At 42.4% G+C, this 17,213-nt stretch overlaps 1 protein-coding gene across 4 annotated transcripts in view; it reads left to right on the forward strand.

Moving 5' to 3' along the window:
- LOC138165273 (centromere protein R-like) overlaps positions 1-17,213 on the forward strand; it is a 55,504-nt gene that overhangs the window by 23,978 nt on the left and 14,313 nt on the right. For all 4 annotated transcript variants that reach the window (XM_069093418.1, XM_069093419.1, XM_069093421.1 and 1 more), the window contains 3 exons: positions 10,130-10,199; positions 16,287-16,365; positions 17,113-17,206. In XM_069093418.1, the coding sequence (XP_068949519.1) occupies positions 10,130-10,199; positions 16,287-16,365; positions 17,113-17,206 (243 nt within the window). The remainder of the gene's footprint in view (positions 1-10,129; positions 10,200-16,286; positions 16,366-17,112; positions 17,207-17,213) is intronic.

Consider the following 17,213-nt stretch of genomic DNA (forward strand, 5'->3'; position numbering starts at 1 on the left):
TCATATTAGCCAATCTGATAGGTGTAAGGTAGTACCTCAGAGTTGTTTTAATTTGTATTTCTCTAATCAATAGGGATTTAGAGCATTTTTTTTCATGTGACTGTAGATAGCTTTGATTTCTTTGTCTGAAAACTGCTGTTCATATCCCTTGACTGTTTATCAACTGGGGAATGATTTGTATTTTTAAAAATTAGACTCAGTTCTCTATATGTTTGAGAAATGAGGCCTTTATCAGATATATACTTGTTGCAAATTTTTTTTTCCCCAGTTTTCTGCTTTCCTTAAAATTTTGGTTGCATTGGTTTTATTTGTGCTAAAACTTTTAAATTTTATATCATCAAAATTACTATTTTATATTTTGTAGTGCTCTCTATCTCTTGTTTGGTCATAAATTCTTCCTTTATCCATAGATCTGACAGATAAACTATTCTATACTCTTCTCTTTGCTTATGGTATCATTTTTCATATGTAAATCATGTACCCATTTTGATCTTATATTAGTATATGGTGTGAAATGTTAGTCTCTATCTAGTTTCTACCATACTGTTTTTCCAGTTTTCATGAAATAGTGAGTTTTTGTTCCAAAACCTTGGATCTTTGGGTTTATCATATACCAGATCAGTATGGTCGTTTACTGTAATGTAATTTGTACCTAATCTATATTCCACTGATGCATCACTTTATTTCTTAGCCAGTACCAGATTGTTTTGATAATTACCACTTTATAATGTAGTTTGAGATCTGGTACAGCTAGATTACACATAGTTTTTATTGTTCTTTTATAATATATTGTTAATAGATTTAGAAAGATCTATATAGTTCTATAGATTGCTGGATTGTCTATATAGTAACACTTTTGAATCAGTGATATATCCAATAGTTTTTATAATTTGCTGTTATTATTCAGTAGTATCCAAGTCTTCTTGACCTCATTTGGGGTTTTATTGGCAAAGATACTGGAATGGTTGGCCATTTCCTTCTCCAGTTCATTTTAAAGATGAGGAAACTGAGGCCCACCAGGTTAAGTGATTTGCCCAGGGTCACAAACCACTAGTAAGAGTCTGAAGTCAGATTTGAACTTATGAAGATGAGTCTTCCTGACTTCAGGCCTGGTGCTCCATCCACTGAGCCACTTAGCTGCCCAGTTTTTATAATAGAAAATATTAAATAAACTATTTTAATAAAATCTCTTTTAGATAGGATAAGCCTGATTCATATTCTATTGCTTTGTATTTCTTATATTGTAAACATTCACAAGATGCTGTACAAAAAAGCTTATATATCCCTATTTGCTAGGCTTCTGTTTGAACTGCTTAAATATGAGACAAATAGACACTTAAACTAATGAATGATTTTTTGGTTGGATTCTAGCTCAATGTCATTTTTATCTTACAGATATTTTAGTTACGATTATAGTCACAAAAGCACTTAATGGAATATACATTTCTTAAAGACCTATAACTCTATAGTATTATGTGTGCACATGATAATCATGTTAAAAATAAACATGAATACCTTATAGACTGAATATGTACACGTATACCTACATACACTGAGCTGGGAATGACTTTGAAGGGCATATGTCTTTCCTCACTCAGATTACACATGGACTGAAGGGAGGAGCATTCTTTTTGCTCTAAAAAGACTGGTCCCATGCTCACATCTGACATTTAGGTAGATGAAATTCCAACACGTAGTGGTGAGCTCTTCCTAGAGTCATATGGAAACAAAATGGTAGCTTTGTCCTTTGTAACCCACTCGTCCTCAGCTTTTCCTAATTTCTAATTTTGTTCATTACAAAAGATAAGATCATTTCTCCCTTTTTAATGTTGTAAAAACCTTCCCCAAAAAGTCTTTGAAAAGCTTAAGAAACTGCATTTAAAAAAGTAGACTGTTTCTTTTACTTAATTCTGAAGTGTTTGTGTTTGTATGGTCTGCGGTTAAATAGTCAAAATTTCTGGGGTTCAGCATAACTTTTCAAAATGCAAGTGGTACTTAATGCAAAATAAGTGTTTCACAGTTTTGTGTGGCATAGTGGGAAAAGCTCTGGAAGGAAATAACAAAGGAAACACAAGTGTGGCAAGTTGGAAAATAAGAGTATTGGATTTTTTAATATATTCTTTACAAAACAGGACCTTGTAATAGAAATTCATAATTTCACTATATTCCTTTTTCCTCTTCCACTTTGTATGTGGAAATGTTTGCTCTTTTTTGTTACTTATTAATTTGTCATTTTGAAGAGTTTTTGGGGTTTTATTGTTTTTTTAAAGCAGTTGGGGTTAAGTAACTTGCCCAAGGTTACATGGCCAGTATTTTTTGTGTGGGTGTTAAGTATCTGAGGCCGGAACTGATCCTGGGTCCTCCTGACTCTGGGGCCAGCGCTCTTACTCACTGCACCACCTACCCACCCCTTTGTTTTGTTTTTAAATGTTTTATTTTTTCCAATTACATTTAAAAACACATTTTTAACGTGATTTTTAAAAAAATTTTGAGTTACAAATTCTCTTCTCCTCTTACTTCCCTTCCCCATCATTGAGAAAGCAGTTTGATAGAGATTATACATGTGCAGTCATGCAAATATATTTCCATATTAGTCATGTTGTGAAAGAAAATACAGGCCAAAAAACCCCATCAAAAAATAAAGTAAACAAATATATATACTTCAGCCTGCATTCACATTCCTCTGTTTTTCTCTGGAGGTGGATAGAATTTTTCATCATAAATCCTTCAAAATTGCCTTGGATCATTGTATTGCAGGGAATAGCTGAGTCATTCATGGTTGATCATTGTACAGTATTACTGTTACTGCGTACAATGTTCTCTTGGTTCTGCTCACTTCACTTTGCATTAGTTCATGTAAGTCTTTCTGAAATCATCCTGTTTGTCATTTCTCATAGCACATTAATATTCCATCACAATCATATACCATAATTTCTTTAGCTATTTCCCAGTTGATGGGCATCCCCTCAATTTCCAATATTTTGCCACCACAAAAAGAGCTGTTATAAATATTTTTGTACATAGAGATCATTTTCCTTTTCTTTATTTTTTTTTTTAAATCTCTTTGGAATACAGACCTAGCAGTGGCGTAGCTGAGTCAAAGGGTACGCACAGCTTTATAGCCCTTTGGGCATAGTTCTAAATTGCTCTCCAGAATGGTTGGATCATTTCACAACTCCACCAACAGTGCATTAGTGTCCCAATTTTCCTACATCCCTTCCATCATTTGTTATTTTCCTTTTCTGTCACTTTAGACAGGATTTTTTTTTTAAGCTTTGAACTCAAAATCAGGAGGACCTGACTTACTCACTTCATGATCTTGGACAAATCTACGTTACAATTCAAGTCTCAGTTTCCTCATCAGTAAAGTGACCATATTAATGTTTGTATGACCTAAGTCGGGAACTGTTGTCAGGAAAGTACTTTGTAAAACAAGGTGATTTAGAAATATTAATTTTCTACAATAGTTCTTTTTGAACTGTCTCTCTGACAACCATTCCTCTGTTGGACCAAAACGAACCCTCCTTACGTGTGCTTCGTTGTCAGCAGACTTGTGGTCAGAGTAGAATTAATATTGATCAGTCATTGGAGACTGTCTTGTGTTGCATCCAGCTCAGGGAAGATTCACTTCCAAGCACCTGAGCTTGTTTGGTATCGTCACCTCCTATGAGATTTCAAAGAGAAGGGAGGACAATTAGCTTTGTTCGGGCTGCTGCCCCCCAAGACCTGTGCCCAGGAGGATTCTGGACTTTTGGTCACAGAGGTTGCTCTGTGCTCTTGGGTCGCAGTATTGGTGACCTTCATGTGGCACCTCCTTGGGCAGAGCATTGTCCCTCCAGGGTAAAATGTTCCTTGTGTATTGAAATGAGATCCACACAATTCCTGATGAGTCACAGTGTTTTCAAGAAAGTGCCACTTTAATTTGCAGATAAGGATGTTTTTAAAGAATTTCTTCACCATAAATAACTATAGTAAAAGAGGTTCATCTAATTTTTGCTACCCTGGCTCCTTTTTTTAGCCAATGAAGGTTAAAAACTTCTTTACAGAGCAAAAATTAAACTATTCTTACAAAGAACATGATGTTCAAGTGTGTCCTCAGGGCCCCGGCCTGCAACATTCCCCTCACCCCCATGTATCCCACTGAGGATGTCTTCTTGCCAGGATCATGCCCACAGCCCCCACTGCCACAGCTGCTGCTGCTGGTCCAACATGGTGGCTCACCCTGCCTTCATGAGGAGAGAGGAATCACAGTGGAGGACCCCAGGGCCTTGCTGTTTGTCCTCTAAGCACATCCTTAGGACCACACAGCTTCTTCTGCCCTGCCTGGAGTGACAGGGCCTGCCCAGCATCCAGCAGCTGACCCTCATGATGTCTGTGTGACCTCTCCCAGCTGAGAACAACAACTCTAGCTTTTAAAAGTCCGTGGATCCCTAGTGCTTAGTCAGTCCACATTTATTAAGTGACTACTGTGTGCTGGGCACTGTGCTAAGCTCTGGGGATACAAAAAGGGGGAAAAGATAGTTTGTGCCCTGAAGAATCTCACAGTTGAATGGGGAAGATGACAAGCCAACAGCTGTACACTTACATGCTCTGGAGGATGAACAGGATAAATAATGAGGGCTTGGCACACAGTAAGCATGGCATGAATACGTTCTCCTTTGTTCACTTGGCCTCCTTTCCAGACTGTGCCAGGAGAGGAGCTGCTTCTCACCTGCTGGGCAGCTCCGTGGGGACAGCAGCTGCCTCCGTGTGCCTCACTCTGGTGCATAGAGAACCTTTCACACCTTGTCTCATTTTGTCTTGCTGACCCTAGCCCTGATTAGGGAGATGGTGGGTGTCCCAGAATGGAAGTCAGATCCCTCGGGCTCCTAATCACTGTCTGGGCTTCACGGAATAATAGCAGCTCACATTGAGACAGGACTTGACTGCTTATAAAGTGCTTTCCTTGCACCAGCTCTGTGGAATGGTGCAACCATTATTGTCCCCAGGTATAAAAGAGACACTGAGGCTTAGAAGAGGACGTTGAGGAACCTGAGACCGTAGAGCTAGGAAGTAGGAAAGCCATTGTTCTTCCCCTATCACACACTATTTCTTGGAGGATCAGAGAGGAGCCTCAGACCCCCAATTTACATGGAATTGTTTAGTTGTTTTGTTAGCTCTGCCTGCTTCTGGATTGATGATTGTGAATCCCTCTGCTTGGGTCGACAAGACCAGTCAAATGAGAGCATGTACCAGGCAGATGTGGAGCATTAAAGTGCCTACTATGGGCAGCAATCCAGCCATGAAGTTGGTTTTGGTTCTTATTTGCAGCCCTAGAACATAAGTTCTGATCCAGGGGAGGAGGGACAAGTCTCAGGCCAACTTTTCAGCTTAATCATTCAGAGTCTGTTTAACATTAAGAATTGAGATGCCTGCCCTATGGTTAGTGGAAAGCGTAATGAATGTAGTTGAGAGACTGGAGTTTGAGTCTCATTTCAGATACCTGTAGCCTTGAATGGCAGTGAAGATAAAGGGCTTCCAGAGCTCTCATCTGTTTACTCCCTGTCCTTCTGGACCCAAAGGCAGGCTTACCTTAGGACCTGGATGCAGTTAGAGACTCAACTTTCATGCTCCCACTGTGCAACATTTGGATGTCAGAAGTAAGCACTGCATAGAGCGAGCCCTTATTGAACACTCTAATCATCACAAATTGATACTGATTATGTTTTCTTTTAAATGAGACAAGCATGGTACTTAGAAAAGTTGATTATTTTTATCTTTCATCATTAGGTAAATGCTAATGAGAAATAGGGATATTTTTATCTTGGCATCTATAAACACATGTTGGGCATCTACCATGGCTGGGGTGCTGAACATTTAAGAAATGAGCTTACATTCTAAAACTTATGATTTTAATGTCATTTAGCATTCTAAACCTATTAACTAGGCTCCGGAAAATAGAATTTTAATTCACTTAATTTTACTTCTGTTAATTTTTACAAATTGGACAAACATTAATGGTTTGATTATTTATGGTTTGTTAATCTGCTAAAAGCTTATTGCTTTCTTTGTGTGTACCATGAATACGAATAGAACACTTAATCTTAAACCCAATTATATCTTGCTTTAACTGGTTACAGAAGGAAGAAGAACTTTCCAACCCCTTCCATTAGTCTCTTTGCTCAGATTCAGTGTGGGCTGGGGATCCCTGACCTAGTAAAGACTTGCAACTCAAGAGGTTTTGTATGCATCCTCCACAAGGTAACACAGGGTTAAGTCTGTGTACTCCACCTCCCCATCCCTCCGGGAGCTCCTGCTGTTTTAGAGCAAAGGTGAAATCTTCTCCTGCCTTGCTCCCCAGAAAAGACTTCTCCGAATCAGAGCTGTTATTTAGTAGTGAAGATGACCATGTCAAGAGTTTGCTTTTAACATAGTGGAAGAGAGAACAGAAACAGTCTGGGGAAATGCGGGGGAGCAGTTGTTTCCATTGTAAAACAGTGATAGTTATTCTGTTGGTGTGCCATAAAGGCTTGAAGCACTAGCCTGTGGAAGAGGGATTAAGCGAGGTCTTGGCCCCAGCAGGCCTCCTGGGGAGGCGGTGGAAGTGGGCTTAGACAAGAAGAAGGAGCCATCGGAAAGCAGAGCGGGTGACCACCAGTGGTTTAACGGGTCTGCCCTAGCTAGGTCTAGGTCTTTGGAAGAGGTAGATGGTCAGTCTCAAGTCTGTAATTGTTTGAACAGCCTAGAGCTTAATCCATGTGTTAGTCACCACATGTAATCTGCACGTGGCGCCTCCACTTAGTAAACATTTATTCAGTACCTACTATGTGCAGGCATTGTGCTAATGGAAGACCAGTACTGGGGTCTGGGAGTCCGCTGGCTTGTCATAGCCCGCAGCGAGGGCGTGGCTGTTATCGCCAAGCTCCTGGAGGGGAGGGTGAGGCGCCTTAACAGCAGCAGCTTCGTTTTGTTTTCTTACTGGAAGAGCTAGTCAGATCAGAGGAACCAGGGGGTCTCTCCCTGGGTACCAGGACCTTGTGTTTTAAACATTTCGGTGTTCTTGGATTCCTTTGTAATCTGGCATATTTTAATTTGTGTATTTAGAAGAGTTCTTCTGAGTAGGGGTCCTTAGGCTTTACCAGCCTGTGACCTACAGCGAAAGGTTAAAAACAACTGTTCTGGAGTGGCATAGTCTTTGTAGAGAAACAGTGAAAATGCTGTTCCTGATAATAATCTTCACTAAAAAGTTAGAAGAACATTTGAGAGAATGGGTCTTGCTATGTTAACAATTTGGCTAATTTTGGAAGTCTGACTTTGTAGGCTATTAGAATAGTCGCAGTGAGGGTAGGGGGAGAGGGGAAGATGGCGAAGGCATGGAAAAAACTCGTAGGCCTTACTGTTCTCTGTTCAGGACAAGACCCTCCAGAGGCTGTTCTTGTGGATGGGCTTGGGCCCTCACATCAAGCCTGGAACAGTGCCATCTCCCCAGGAAGAGCTCTGTTGGGCACTCAGAAAGTTTGGCCTGGTTATAGCACAAAAAAACATAGTGGATAGTGAGTGTCCACTGCCCAGGTTTTGGCATCCAGGTGGGCAGAGTGCCTCCTGACAGAGCTTGGCTATCACTATGTATTGTACACCTTGGAATATGGACACGTCAGACCCATGATTAAGCGGGAGAAGGGAAATGGAGGGGATGCTTTTGAGCCATTACAAGGCTCCTCCAACAAGCCCAGAAACAAAGGGTCATATTTTTAATGCCAGTGCTCTGGGGTGTTAGGTGCCTGCAGGTCATGGAGGATAACACTATCCAAAGAACTAAAAGTTAATGTCACACAGAGAGCAAGGGAAAGATGTGTGTTGAGTTTGCGTGGCTGCTGTATCCCACAGTGAGGAATTTTGAAGAACAGGCATAAAAGATGTCCTCAGGACAATGTATCATAGCGAAAGGGCCCATACTGGCCATGTGGCAAGCGTAAGGGAGTGTAGGTGGAGAGCTAATACTCTGCTGGTGCCCTAAAAGGTCAGGGTAGTCGCAGGGCCCCTGGGCCCAGCATGCTGGGCTCAGAGATACCCATGGGGTGCAGATGTGGATGGGGCATGGTCTGCATTGTTGGAGGGAACAACAAGATGGAGAAGATGGGCATCCCTTTGAGTATTTTGAGAAGAGCCGGCATTGTGATCCTCACCACAACTGGGGGCTCAGTAGCATAGGGATCATTGTCCATATTGTACAGACAGTAAAACTGAGTCTCAGCTGGCAGTTAATAAGTGTTGGTCGCGGAGTTTGTATCTGAGTCTTGCCTGACTCCCCGTCCCATGCCCTCTCTCCCTCTTCAGACTGTCGTCTTGGAGGAGTGACTGGCTTCCCCTGGAACAGAAGCAGGCTTCTGTGAGGCACAGAGGCTCCTTTCTCTCTGTTGCTGTTCTCGTTGAGGTTGCTGCTTGTGTGTGTGTTCCTGACGTCATTAGTTTTGTTTTGTTTTTGGAGGGAGAAAGAAAAGCGGATAGATGTTCTTCTGCTGCCTTCTTATGTAGCCATTTCCAACCACTCCACAAACATTTATGAGCATGTGCACTGTGCCGTCATTGTGCTGGGGCCTGGGGAGGGCCGTGGGGTCTTTGGGGGAGACTGCACATGCCCCCACACGAATACACAGGATAAGTGGTTGGTTGTTAACAGTCCTTGATTCTCAGAGGACCAAAATGGCATCACTGCGCTCGAGTCCAGGTCCGGAGTGCCCGACTATGAGTGCAGAATGTGCCGGCACGGCACACACCATGTGAACATTTGGGGTTGAAACTCTAAATGGCACATCTTGAGTTTCTTTGGAGCTACTACAATTCAAGGTGCTTGAGCGGCCCTCAGGAAATTCATGGAGCCCATAGACCTGGGCTTGGTGTGCGTCCAAGTTACCTTTGGGAGTCATTGATAGCCATTAAGATGGAGTGGCGTTTCCCTAAAAGTGGCTCCCTGGTTACTCTTTGGTGAATCAGGAATTGGGGCCTGTTCTCCAGAGGGCCTTTGTCTATGGGATTCATTTGTCTGTTCTGGTCAAAAGAGCTGGACAGGCTTGTTTTCCTTTCTAAAATGAAGCTAAAGTGATTTTTTTCTGTTACAAGTATTATTACCTGATAAGAAATACTCTAATACATATATATATATATATATATATATATATATATATATATATATATATCCTAAGGCCTTTTAAAAAAGAAAAAAATAATAATTTTCAAAATACAGTAAATAAATACCCACTTTAAGAAGCAGGCAGTTTGACCTCTGGTCAGTATTATTTGACCATGATTAATCTTTTTTTTTTTTTAAAGCAATTGGGGTTAAGTAACTTGCTCAAGGTTACACGGTCAGTTATTTCTGGGTGTGGTGCTGAGTATCTGAGCCCGGATTCAATCCCCAGGTCATCCCAACACTGGGGCCGGTGTTCTTACTCGCTGTGCTACCTGGCTGCCCCTGACCATGATTAATCTTGACAACCATCTATTATGTGTGTCTCTTTTATTTAATTAAAAATTAAAAACAAAATTAAAAAGTTAAAATTAAAAGCAATTAATTAAAAACAAATCATCTTGTTCTTTAAGAGAAAAATAAGATTTCAAAGAAAATACATACTAGAGGCCTTAATGTGTTTTATAAGTAGACTGATTGTAACTTTAGTTTCAGTGAGAGAGTGTAAGGTCCCAGTGAGGCTATTTATTTCTTATCTGACCTTGGCTAAGTCTTTGAATGTTTGTGGACCTTGTTTGTAAAAATAAGGGGAAAGGATGATAAGGATGTCTTAAAGGCCCTGTCTAGTTCTAATTCTGAAATCTTTTGGAAAATTAAGTTTTCAGGGTCCTAGTTGGTCTAAGTGTGTTCCTAAATAGATTTCTTTGGCTTTTCTCTTTAATGAATATTCCAGCGGAAATTTCATAGGAAAGCCCTTGGTACCTGTCTAAAAGAACAAATCAATCTGGAGCAGGAGTAAAAGGGACAGGACAGTCAGGAGAGCTCCTGACATTTATCTGTGCCTGGAAGAGAAGTTCTCCTTTTTCCCTTGGGAAATCCCAGCTGCTTTGTGAGAGGTTTGGAAACTTCCGCTTGCTCTTACCTTTAAACATGTGTTCTTTTTATTTCTACATTGTCCCAAAGAGCAAATGGACCTTGATCAGACTCACGAATTCCCCAGAAGAGGGCAGCCTCGAGCAGAAGACAAAAATAAGTAAGTGGGACAGACACGAACATTGTTGTGAAATGATATTTAATAGAAATAGTTGCCTTATAGGGCTCATTACTATTATTAAATAACAATGTCTATTTTCTTGATAAAATGTAGCCATTAGAAAAGAAAAATGTCCTGATTGCATTCTCTGTTGCTATGCCCACATTCTAGTTGATAGTTCCCATGGTTTTGAGATTCACCAGGCCCAGATTTCAATCCTGTGGCTCATATAGGTTTGCTAGGCTTGGACAGGTTTATTAAGGAGCCTTCTCAGGAGGTTACTTGGAGGGGAAGGAGTATGTTGAACATTGCAGAAATGCTATGATCCAGCAGCGGGGCTTTAAGAGAGCACTCCCAGGGCATCTGGCACAGAGAATGGGGGCCCTTCAAGAATGCTGCAAGGCCTCTTCTCCAGTGCTGCCCTTCCTGTGGTTTTTCTGGTGTGAGGCACTAACTGCAGAAAATGCCAAAATGTGTTACCTAGAGAAACGATGCACTGATGTGCTTCCAGCCAAGCCAGAAGTTTAAAACTCAAACAGTTAGTTATTGAGGGCAAAACCAGGTACAGTGAGGAGAAGAGCTGCAATGAAGTAGATTTTGGGTTCAATGTACAAAAGCCTTGGTGTTTGAGTCAAGAATATATAAATAATGATAAATCTCCTCCGTAAATAATAGTTCACATTGCTTATAGTTATAAAGTACTTTAATATTCATTTTCTTGTTTGCTGCTTGAATCTCCTCCTCCTTCCCCAAGACAAGAAGACAAATATCAATGAATTAGTGAATGAATGAATGAAGAAAGCATTTATTAAGTTCTTACTGTGTGTAAAACCCTGTGCCAGGTGCTGGGGAGACAAGTAGAAAAAGTAAAGACAGTCCCTGCTCTCAAGGGGCTCTTATGGGAGATGATGGGAGAGACAACATAGAGCAAGGTTTTAGCTGCAGGTCCAGTGGAAAGGAAGGCCCCTTGGTCCTTAGGGTACAGCAGTAAAACAGATAATCCAGTTTCTTGTTTTTCCCTCTGACAAAATGCTGTGAGTTTTTGATGTTAAAACAGTGGACAGGGCCAGAGACTTGAGTGGTAAGAACTTTGTGTTGTGGGTCTTCAGTAGCTGTGGGTGCAGTCCGTGCAGGAGCAGTGACCAGGCTGCATCTCTGTGCTTTCCAGGATGATGGCTGGAGACCCTGGGCTGGAAGCATTGGTGTTCCCAAGGCTCTAGGGTTCAGGGTCCTGGGTTGACTATATCAGGATCTGAAGTGAGATGGTGGCCAAGGGGATCATGATGGCTGGCCTTGCCTGGCACAGGCTGGCACCTGTCTCTTCTTCAAGGTGACTGGCTGCTTCAGCTAGCGTGGCCTGCCCTGTGAGTGGCAGTCCATTGGCCATTGGTGGGGAAGGTGGGACCTTTCTCCAGTGGAGTACTGGCTGAAAACAGGACTAGCACTACAGGAGGTGCTGTTATTATTACTGCCAAAATTATCCTCACAGAAGAGGAAACCAAGGCTCACTGACTGTTGGGGTCAAACAGGTAATAAGTGGTCCAGTCAGAATTCCTGCCTGTGTCACAGCCAGTGACCCATTATCCCTCCACTTCTAGGGCATAGGATTTAAAACACAAAGGACTGAAGAGTTCATGTTATAATGCCCCCACCCTGGGCCTGCCTGGCCCAAGAGAAGCACTTAGGAAATGCCTATTAACTGATTGACTGGGTGGGGAAAAATCCCATCAGTATCTTCACTAATCTGTGTTTTCCTTTCCAGTCCTGTGTGTTTTATTTTATTCATTTAAAAACATGATTCTAGGCAGGCGTCCATAGGCTCCCAAAGACTGCCCAGAGCTCCAGGACATTTGAGGCAGCTGAGCACAGCACTGTTCTCAGTAGGGTGTCTCTCGTCCCCCATATCACAATTACCTGAGACTCCTTCAAAGACATAAACTTCAGACCTTTAAAAACATGATCCTGGGACTTCCCTGGATGTCGAAGCAGTCCAGGCCACAAAAGGCTAAGAACTCCTGCTTTAAACTGCAGTACAGAGTGGGAAATGGGTCCACATAACCTTAGATAATACATGGCCGGTCAGAATGACCAGAGAAACAGTGGGACTAAGGGGGTGCATGGTGTAAAGCAGCTTGTTACTTCATGGAACTGCAGTTTGAGAAATAGAATTCTGATTTCGAATAGAAGTTCACAGGAAGTCAATGGGAAGAGGAGATTTGTTGCTACTGATGATCCAAATAAATCCAAAATTAGGTCAGGTAGACTTATTTTAAAAAATTAATCTTTTTAACACATATGTTTCTTGTTAAGGATAATTCCTAGAGAAGAATTATATCCCATCTACCTAGCACTTCATAGTTGACCAAAGACATCGAAGTAGGTAGAAGGTAAAAAAATAATTTTATCTCCATTTTGTACATGAGAAAATGAAGGCCTGAGGGAGTTTAACTGGCTTCTACCCACATGACTCTATTAAGAGGTACATTTACTTATTCCAAATAAAATTACCTAGGTAATCCAATCAAAAGATAAACACCCTTTCTCCAGGGATGTCCAGTAATCAGCAAGGCACCTATTTTTTTTAACTTGAGTTTTCAGATTCTCTCAAATCTCCACATCATCATAGAAAAGTTGAATGATTCTTGCTTTACTGTAAACAAAACACAGTCCTGTTGATCTGTGAAGCGGTGCTCATGCATTAAAAGTGTGGTGTTTCTGTTTCAAGCAAATAACTATCTAGAGAACAGGATTGTCAGAATTCTCTTAACAGAAATCGAGACCCAGGCATTGTATTTTTTAAAAAATTTTCAAAGGCAAGCCTTTAGTTATCAGCCAATAAAGCCCATTTATAAACAAACACCTACACACTAATATTTTATGTGATCTTCTATACACTTTATGTTCTGAGAGGGAACCTCATAATACGCTACCATTGGCATTTCCTATGCTGGTGCCATCTGCTGCTGCAGAAAACATCATCATGGTGACTTTGCATTTTCCATGAGACTCATTTTAAAAACTGATTTCTGGTGAGGTCAAGGTCGTTTTGGAGTCTAAAAAAGGTGCATTTCACCAAGGTCCAGAGATATTATTTTTCTGAAAAAAAAACCACATAAACTGCCTCTGTAGGAATGTGCTAGTTACGTAATACCTTTATGGCAAATATATAATCATGGGCCAAGATTTATCTCCCTGTTGTGCTGCGCAGACAAGATGTGAAGAGTCATCCTCGTGTTGTAAAGATTCCGTCAGGAAGGTGGTTGGCCAGGGGGCAGAACAAGGCAGGGGGAGTGCCAGTGTAGGAGGGCCGTGCAGTGCAGTGGGTAGAAACCCCGCGTGTGCCCTTGCTAACGTCTTACATCGCAAAGTTACAGCTCAGAAAGGGACAGCCTCCTGCTCCCTTGGATGCTCAGAAAGGGACAGCCTCCTGCTCCCTTGGCAGCTCAGAAGCATTTAAAGGCCCAGGTCTCAGTCTTCTTTGCAGTCATTTATGTCTCTCTCTAAAAAAAAGGTCGATGCTTTTGTTGCATCACCAGAAAAAATCAGTTCCAATCACTCCACAAGCATTAATTACATGCCTGCTGTGTGCCAGGCTTGTCGCTTCCTTTTTATTCTGTTTGTAGCTTGTGTGTACATAAGTATTTGCTTGTTGTCTCTCCTGTTAGACTGTAGGCTCCTCAAAGGCAGGGATATCTTTGTATTCCCCAGCACTTAGCACAGAGCCTGGCGCATAGTAGGGGCTTAATCATTGTTTCCTGCATGCGGGGCTCCATGGTAGCTGCTGGGGATGCAGACACAGAACAAAATGGCCCCAGACACAGAGTTAATACAAGGTGAAATTTTAAAAGGAAAGCTTAAATAAAGAGAAGGGTCAGGAAAGGCTGCTTGGAGGAGATGCAGCTGATGCAAGGGGAGGCCATGAGGTTGAGGTGAGCCACGAGGGTGTCCCAGGCCTGGAGTGCTGGCGTGTGGAAAGGAAGAGCCAAGGCGAGAAGGCCAAGTGTGACCATCCGGTCACAGGGAAGGCCGGGCAGTGAGAGGGGCTTCTGCTCAAGCAGGGAGCCCCTGGAGGGCAGCCCCATTGGCAGCCTTGGCTCGAGGACAGTTCTCTTGGGCTTGAGGCAGGGAGATGAAGGAGGCTCCTGGGCTAGCCCAGGCTGGAGAGGAGGAGTGCCCTGACTCCCCGTGTGGTGCTACAAACGGAGGAGGCTCCTGTGGAGTTCTGGGGAGACAGACATGACAAGGTTGGGAACTGGTGGGAGCAGTCGGGAGGGAGGGGAATTGGAGGCATTCAGAGGTTGTGAACCTGGGGCACTGGAAGGAAGGTGGTGCCCTGGGCAGAAATAGGAAAATTCAGAAAAGGGAGTGGGGTTAGAGGGAAAAGTAAAGAGTTTGTGTTTGTGCGGGAAGTTTGAGAGGCCAGCAGGACAGTGTGAAACATCCAGCAGGCAGTTGGAGATGGGCCTGGAGCTGAGGAGGCTCAAGCTGGCCATCAAGATCTGGGAATTCCCCACAGAAAGATGATCATTAAACCTTTAGCAGCTGGTGAGATCTTCAGGGGAAGGAGGGCACAGAGAGAAGTGAGGGGCCCAGCACCGAAGCTTGGGACAGAAGCACGGTGAAGGTGCGGGTCGTGGAGGACGAAGGAGCCAAGGTGTCATGACCAAGCAATGGAGTTTCCACTGCCCTCTCATAGTGCTTTCGTCAGAAGCTTGGGATTCAGGAGCCAGAAGCTGACTTAGAAGTCTGTGATCTGGAAGTTCCCCCAGAAGTCACTAGGGTCTTAAAGTTTTTAATGAAGTCACTCCACAGCTCTCAGGAATAGCCTTTAGCCATTCATTTGGCTTGTACACACACACACACTCTGTAATAACAAGGGTGTGTGGTGACCTTGGTGAACCCGGGTTCAATACAGTGGACCCCCAATACATTTCTTTCAGGCTGTTCTCTGCCGGCCTAATGATAGCATTCTGGACCCTGGGCCTCAGCCCTCTGCCAAGGATTGGAGGCTTTAGAGCATTGTAGGCCTAAGTTAGAGAATCCACAAAAAATTGATAGCTTTCAGCATGGAGGTGTGGACTTCAAGGAATGAGGACAAGCTGACCTTCTCTTGCCCTGTTATGTGAGGCCAGGGCAGGGAGTGGGGGGGTGGGAGGAGAAGGTATGTCTATGGGAAAATAGCTAGAAAAGTCACTTTCACCCCTGTGCCTGGGTGCAGTCAGTCAGCAGCATGTATTAAATGCTTACTGTTTGCCAGGCCATATGCTGAGTGCTAGGCATACAAAGAAAGGTCCAAACAAGTTCCTGCCCTCAAGGAGCTTACATTCTAATAGATTGGACTACAGGCAAAAAACTGAACTGGGCCATGGAGGGGTCCAAGGTCACAGGGAGGATGGGGAACCGTAGGGGTCACAAGCCACAAGGAAAGATGGGATAATAAAAGGTTATGACTAGATAAAGAAATTGTGGAGTTGATAGGTAAAGCAAGATCCAGGCTTAATAATCTCTATGTGTAGCAGAGACAAGAAAGGAGGAGTAAGTCAGGGAAGTGTCTCTGAGATGTCCAAGTCTCCTCAGATAAGGGCAGGAAGGAAGCTGATGTCTTGGGGTGAGTAGAGGGAAGGGAATAATAAATATTTCTATAGTTATGACTATGTGCCAGGTACTCTGTTAAGTGCTTACAAATACCTCTTTCAGTCCTCACAACCTGCAGTGTGCTATAATTATCCCTATTTTGCAGCAGGGGAAACTGAGGCAAGCCATGCTTCAATGACTTGCCCAGGGTCACATAGCTAGTAAGTGTCTGAGGCTGAATTTGAGCTCAGACCTTCCCAGGCCCAGTGCAGTACCCGCTGCACCATAGCTGAAGCTGGTAGACTACAAACTACCAGCATCTTAACTGGGTTTTCAAAAAGGATGGGTTCTGAGGATTAAAGAAACTAGAATTTGTGCAAAAAACCCCTCAGAGGCTCTATCTGATGTCATCTCTAAAAAGGAAGAATTACTAAAAATTGGGAAAATGACTTTACATGTTTGAATATATAATCCTTCTCCTTGTAATTGTTGTATTTTTGTCCCCTTTTCTAGCATCATGATGTTACTCTATAAAATTGACAGTTCCTTAGAAAAATTCACAGAAACATGGAAAAGTTTAAAACATTTACAGGTTTGTCTTTTTCTTGGTTATCATTTTCTCACATTTTAATTTGATCCTGACACTAGGAGCAGAAATGTTTCCTGCACGTTCTCAAAAAAAAAAAAAAAGAACGAAATCTAGCAGAGAGTTTTTGGAATAGAGTTCAGACTGCTGCTTCCATTTCGTTACATTTTTTAATGACAACTTTATTTTATTTTAACATGATTTTTAAACAATTATGTGAAACTTACCATTTTTATTTCCTGAGGTTTTTTCCCCAATAAAATTGACACTTTTTGAAAACTTAAATGAAATTTGAGAACATTTAACTATTTTTAGGTTTTCTGATCTTTCCTTCTCCTGGCCTCACAGACTGAGTACTTTGGCCTTTTATTCATCGATAATGATACATTTTCTGGTAGAATTCTTTGTATGTGTGTTGTAAGCACCATGTGGACATGTCCCCTCACACTTAGCAGTGCTCAGCACGTTTTTAAGCAGCTCTGTGACCCTGTGAGTGCTGGGAGCTCCAGGCAGGCCTGCTTCCATCAGAGCAGAGGCCCTTTCCCTGAAGCTTTGCTGTGCTTGGGACGTCATCAATCCTTTGGACAATTTTTCCTTAACACTGAAGAGCTTACAATTTCAAATGCAGAAAATGGTTGCAGAATATTTTGTTTGGCCAAGCAGAACAGTGTAAAAATCCCCTCAGGGCAGTGGTGATGAGCAGGCTTGACAATTCCTGTACTAGAATCTTAACATGCTCCCCCTTTGTTTCAGGCCTTGTTGGGCCGGCCAGAGCTGGAGAATCTCCTCGGTGTTTCCTCTGTATCATTGGACTTGAGAGGCCAAGTGAAGAGGATCAGAGAACTGAGTAATGC

The sequence above is a fragment of the Petaurus breviceps genome, unplaced genomic scaffold (genome assembly GCF_028583685.1).
Source record: "Petaurus breviceps papuanus isolate PSGF00001 unplaced genomic scaffold, PetGlider_PUasm1.0 208, whole genome shotgun sequence".
In the NCBI taxonomy this organism is placed as follows: Eukaryota; Metazoa; Chordata; class Mammalia; order Diprotodontia; family Petauridae; genus Petaurus; species Petaurus breviceps.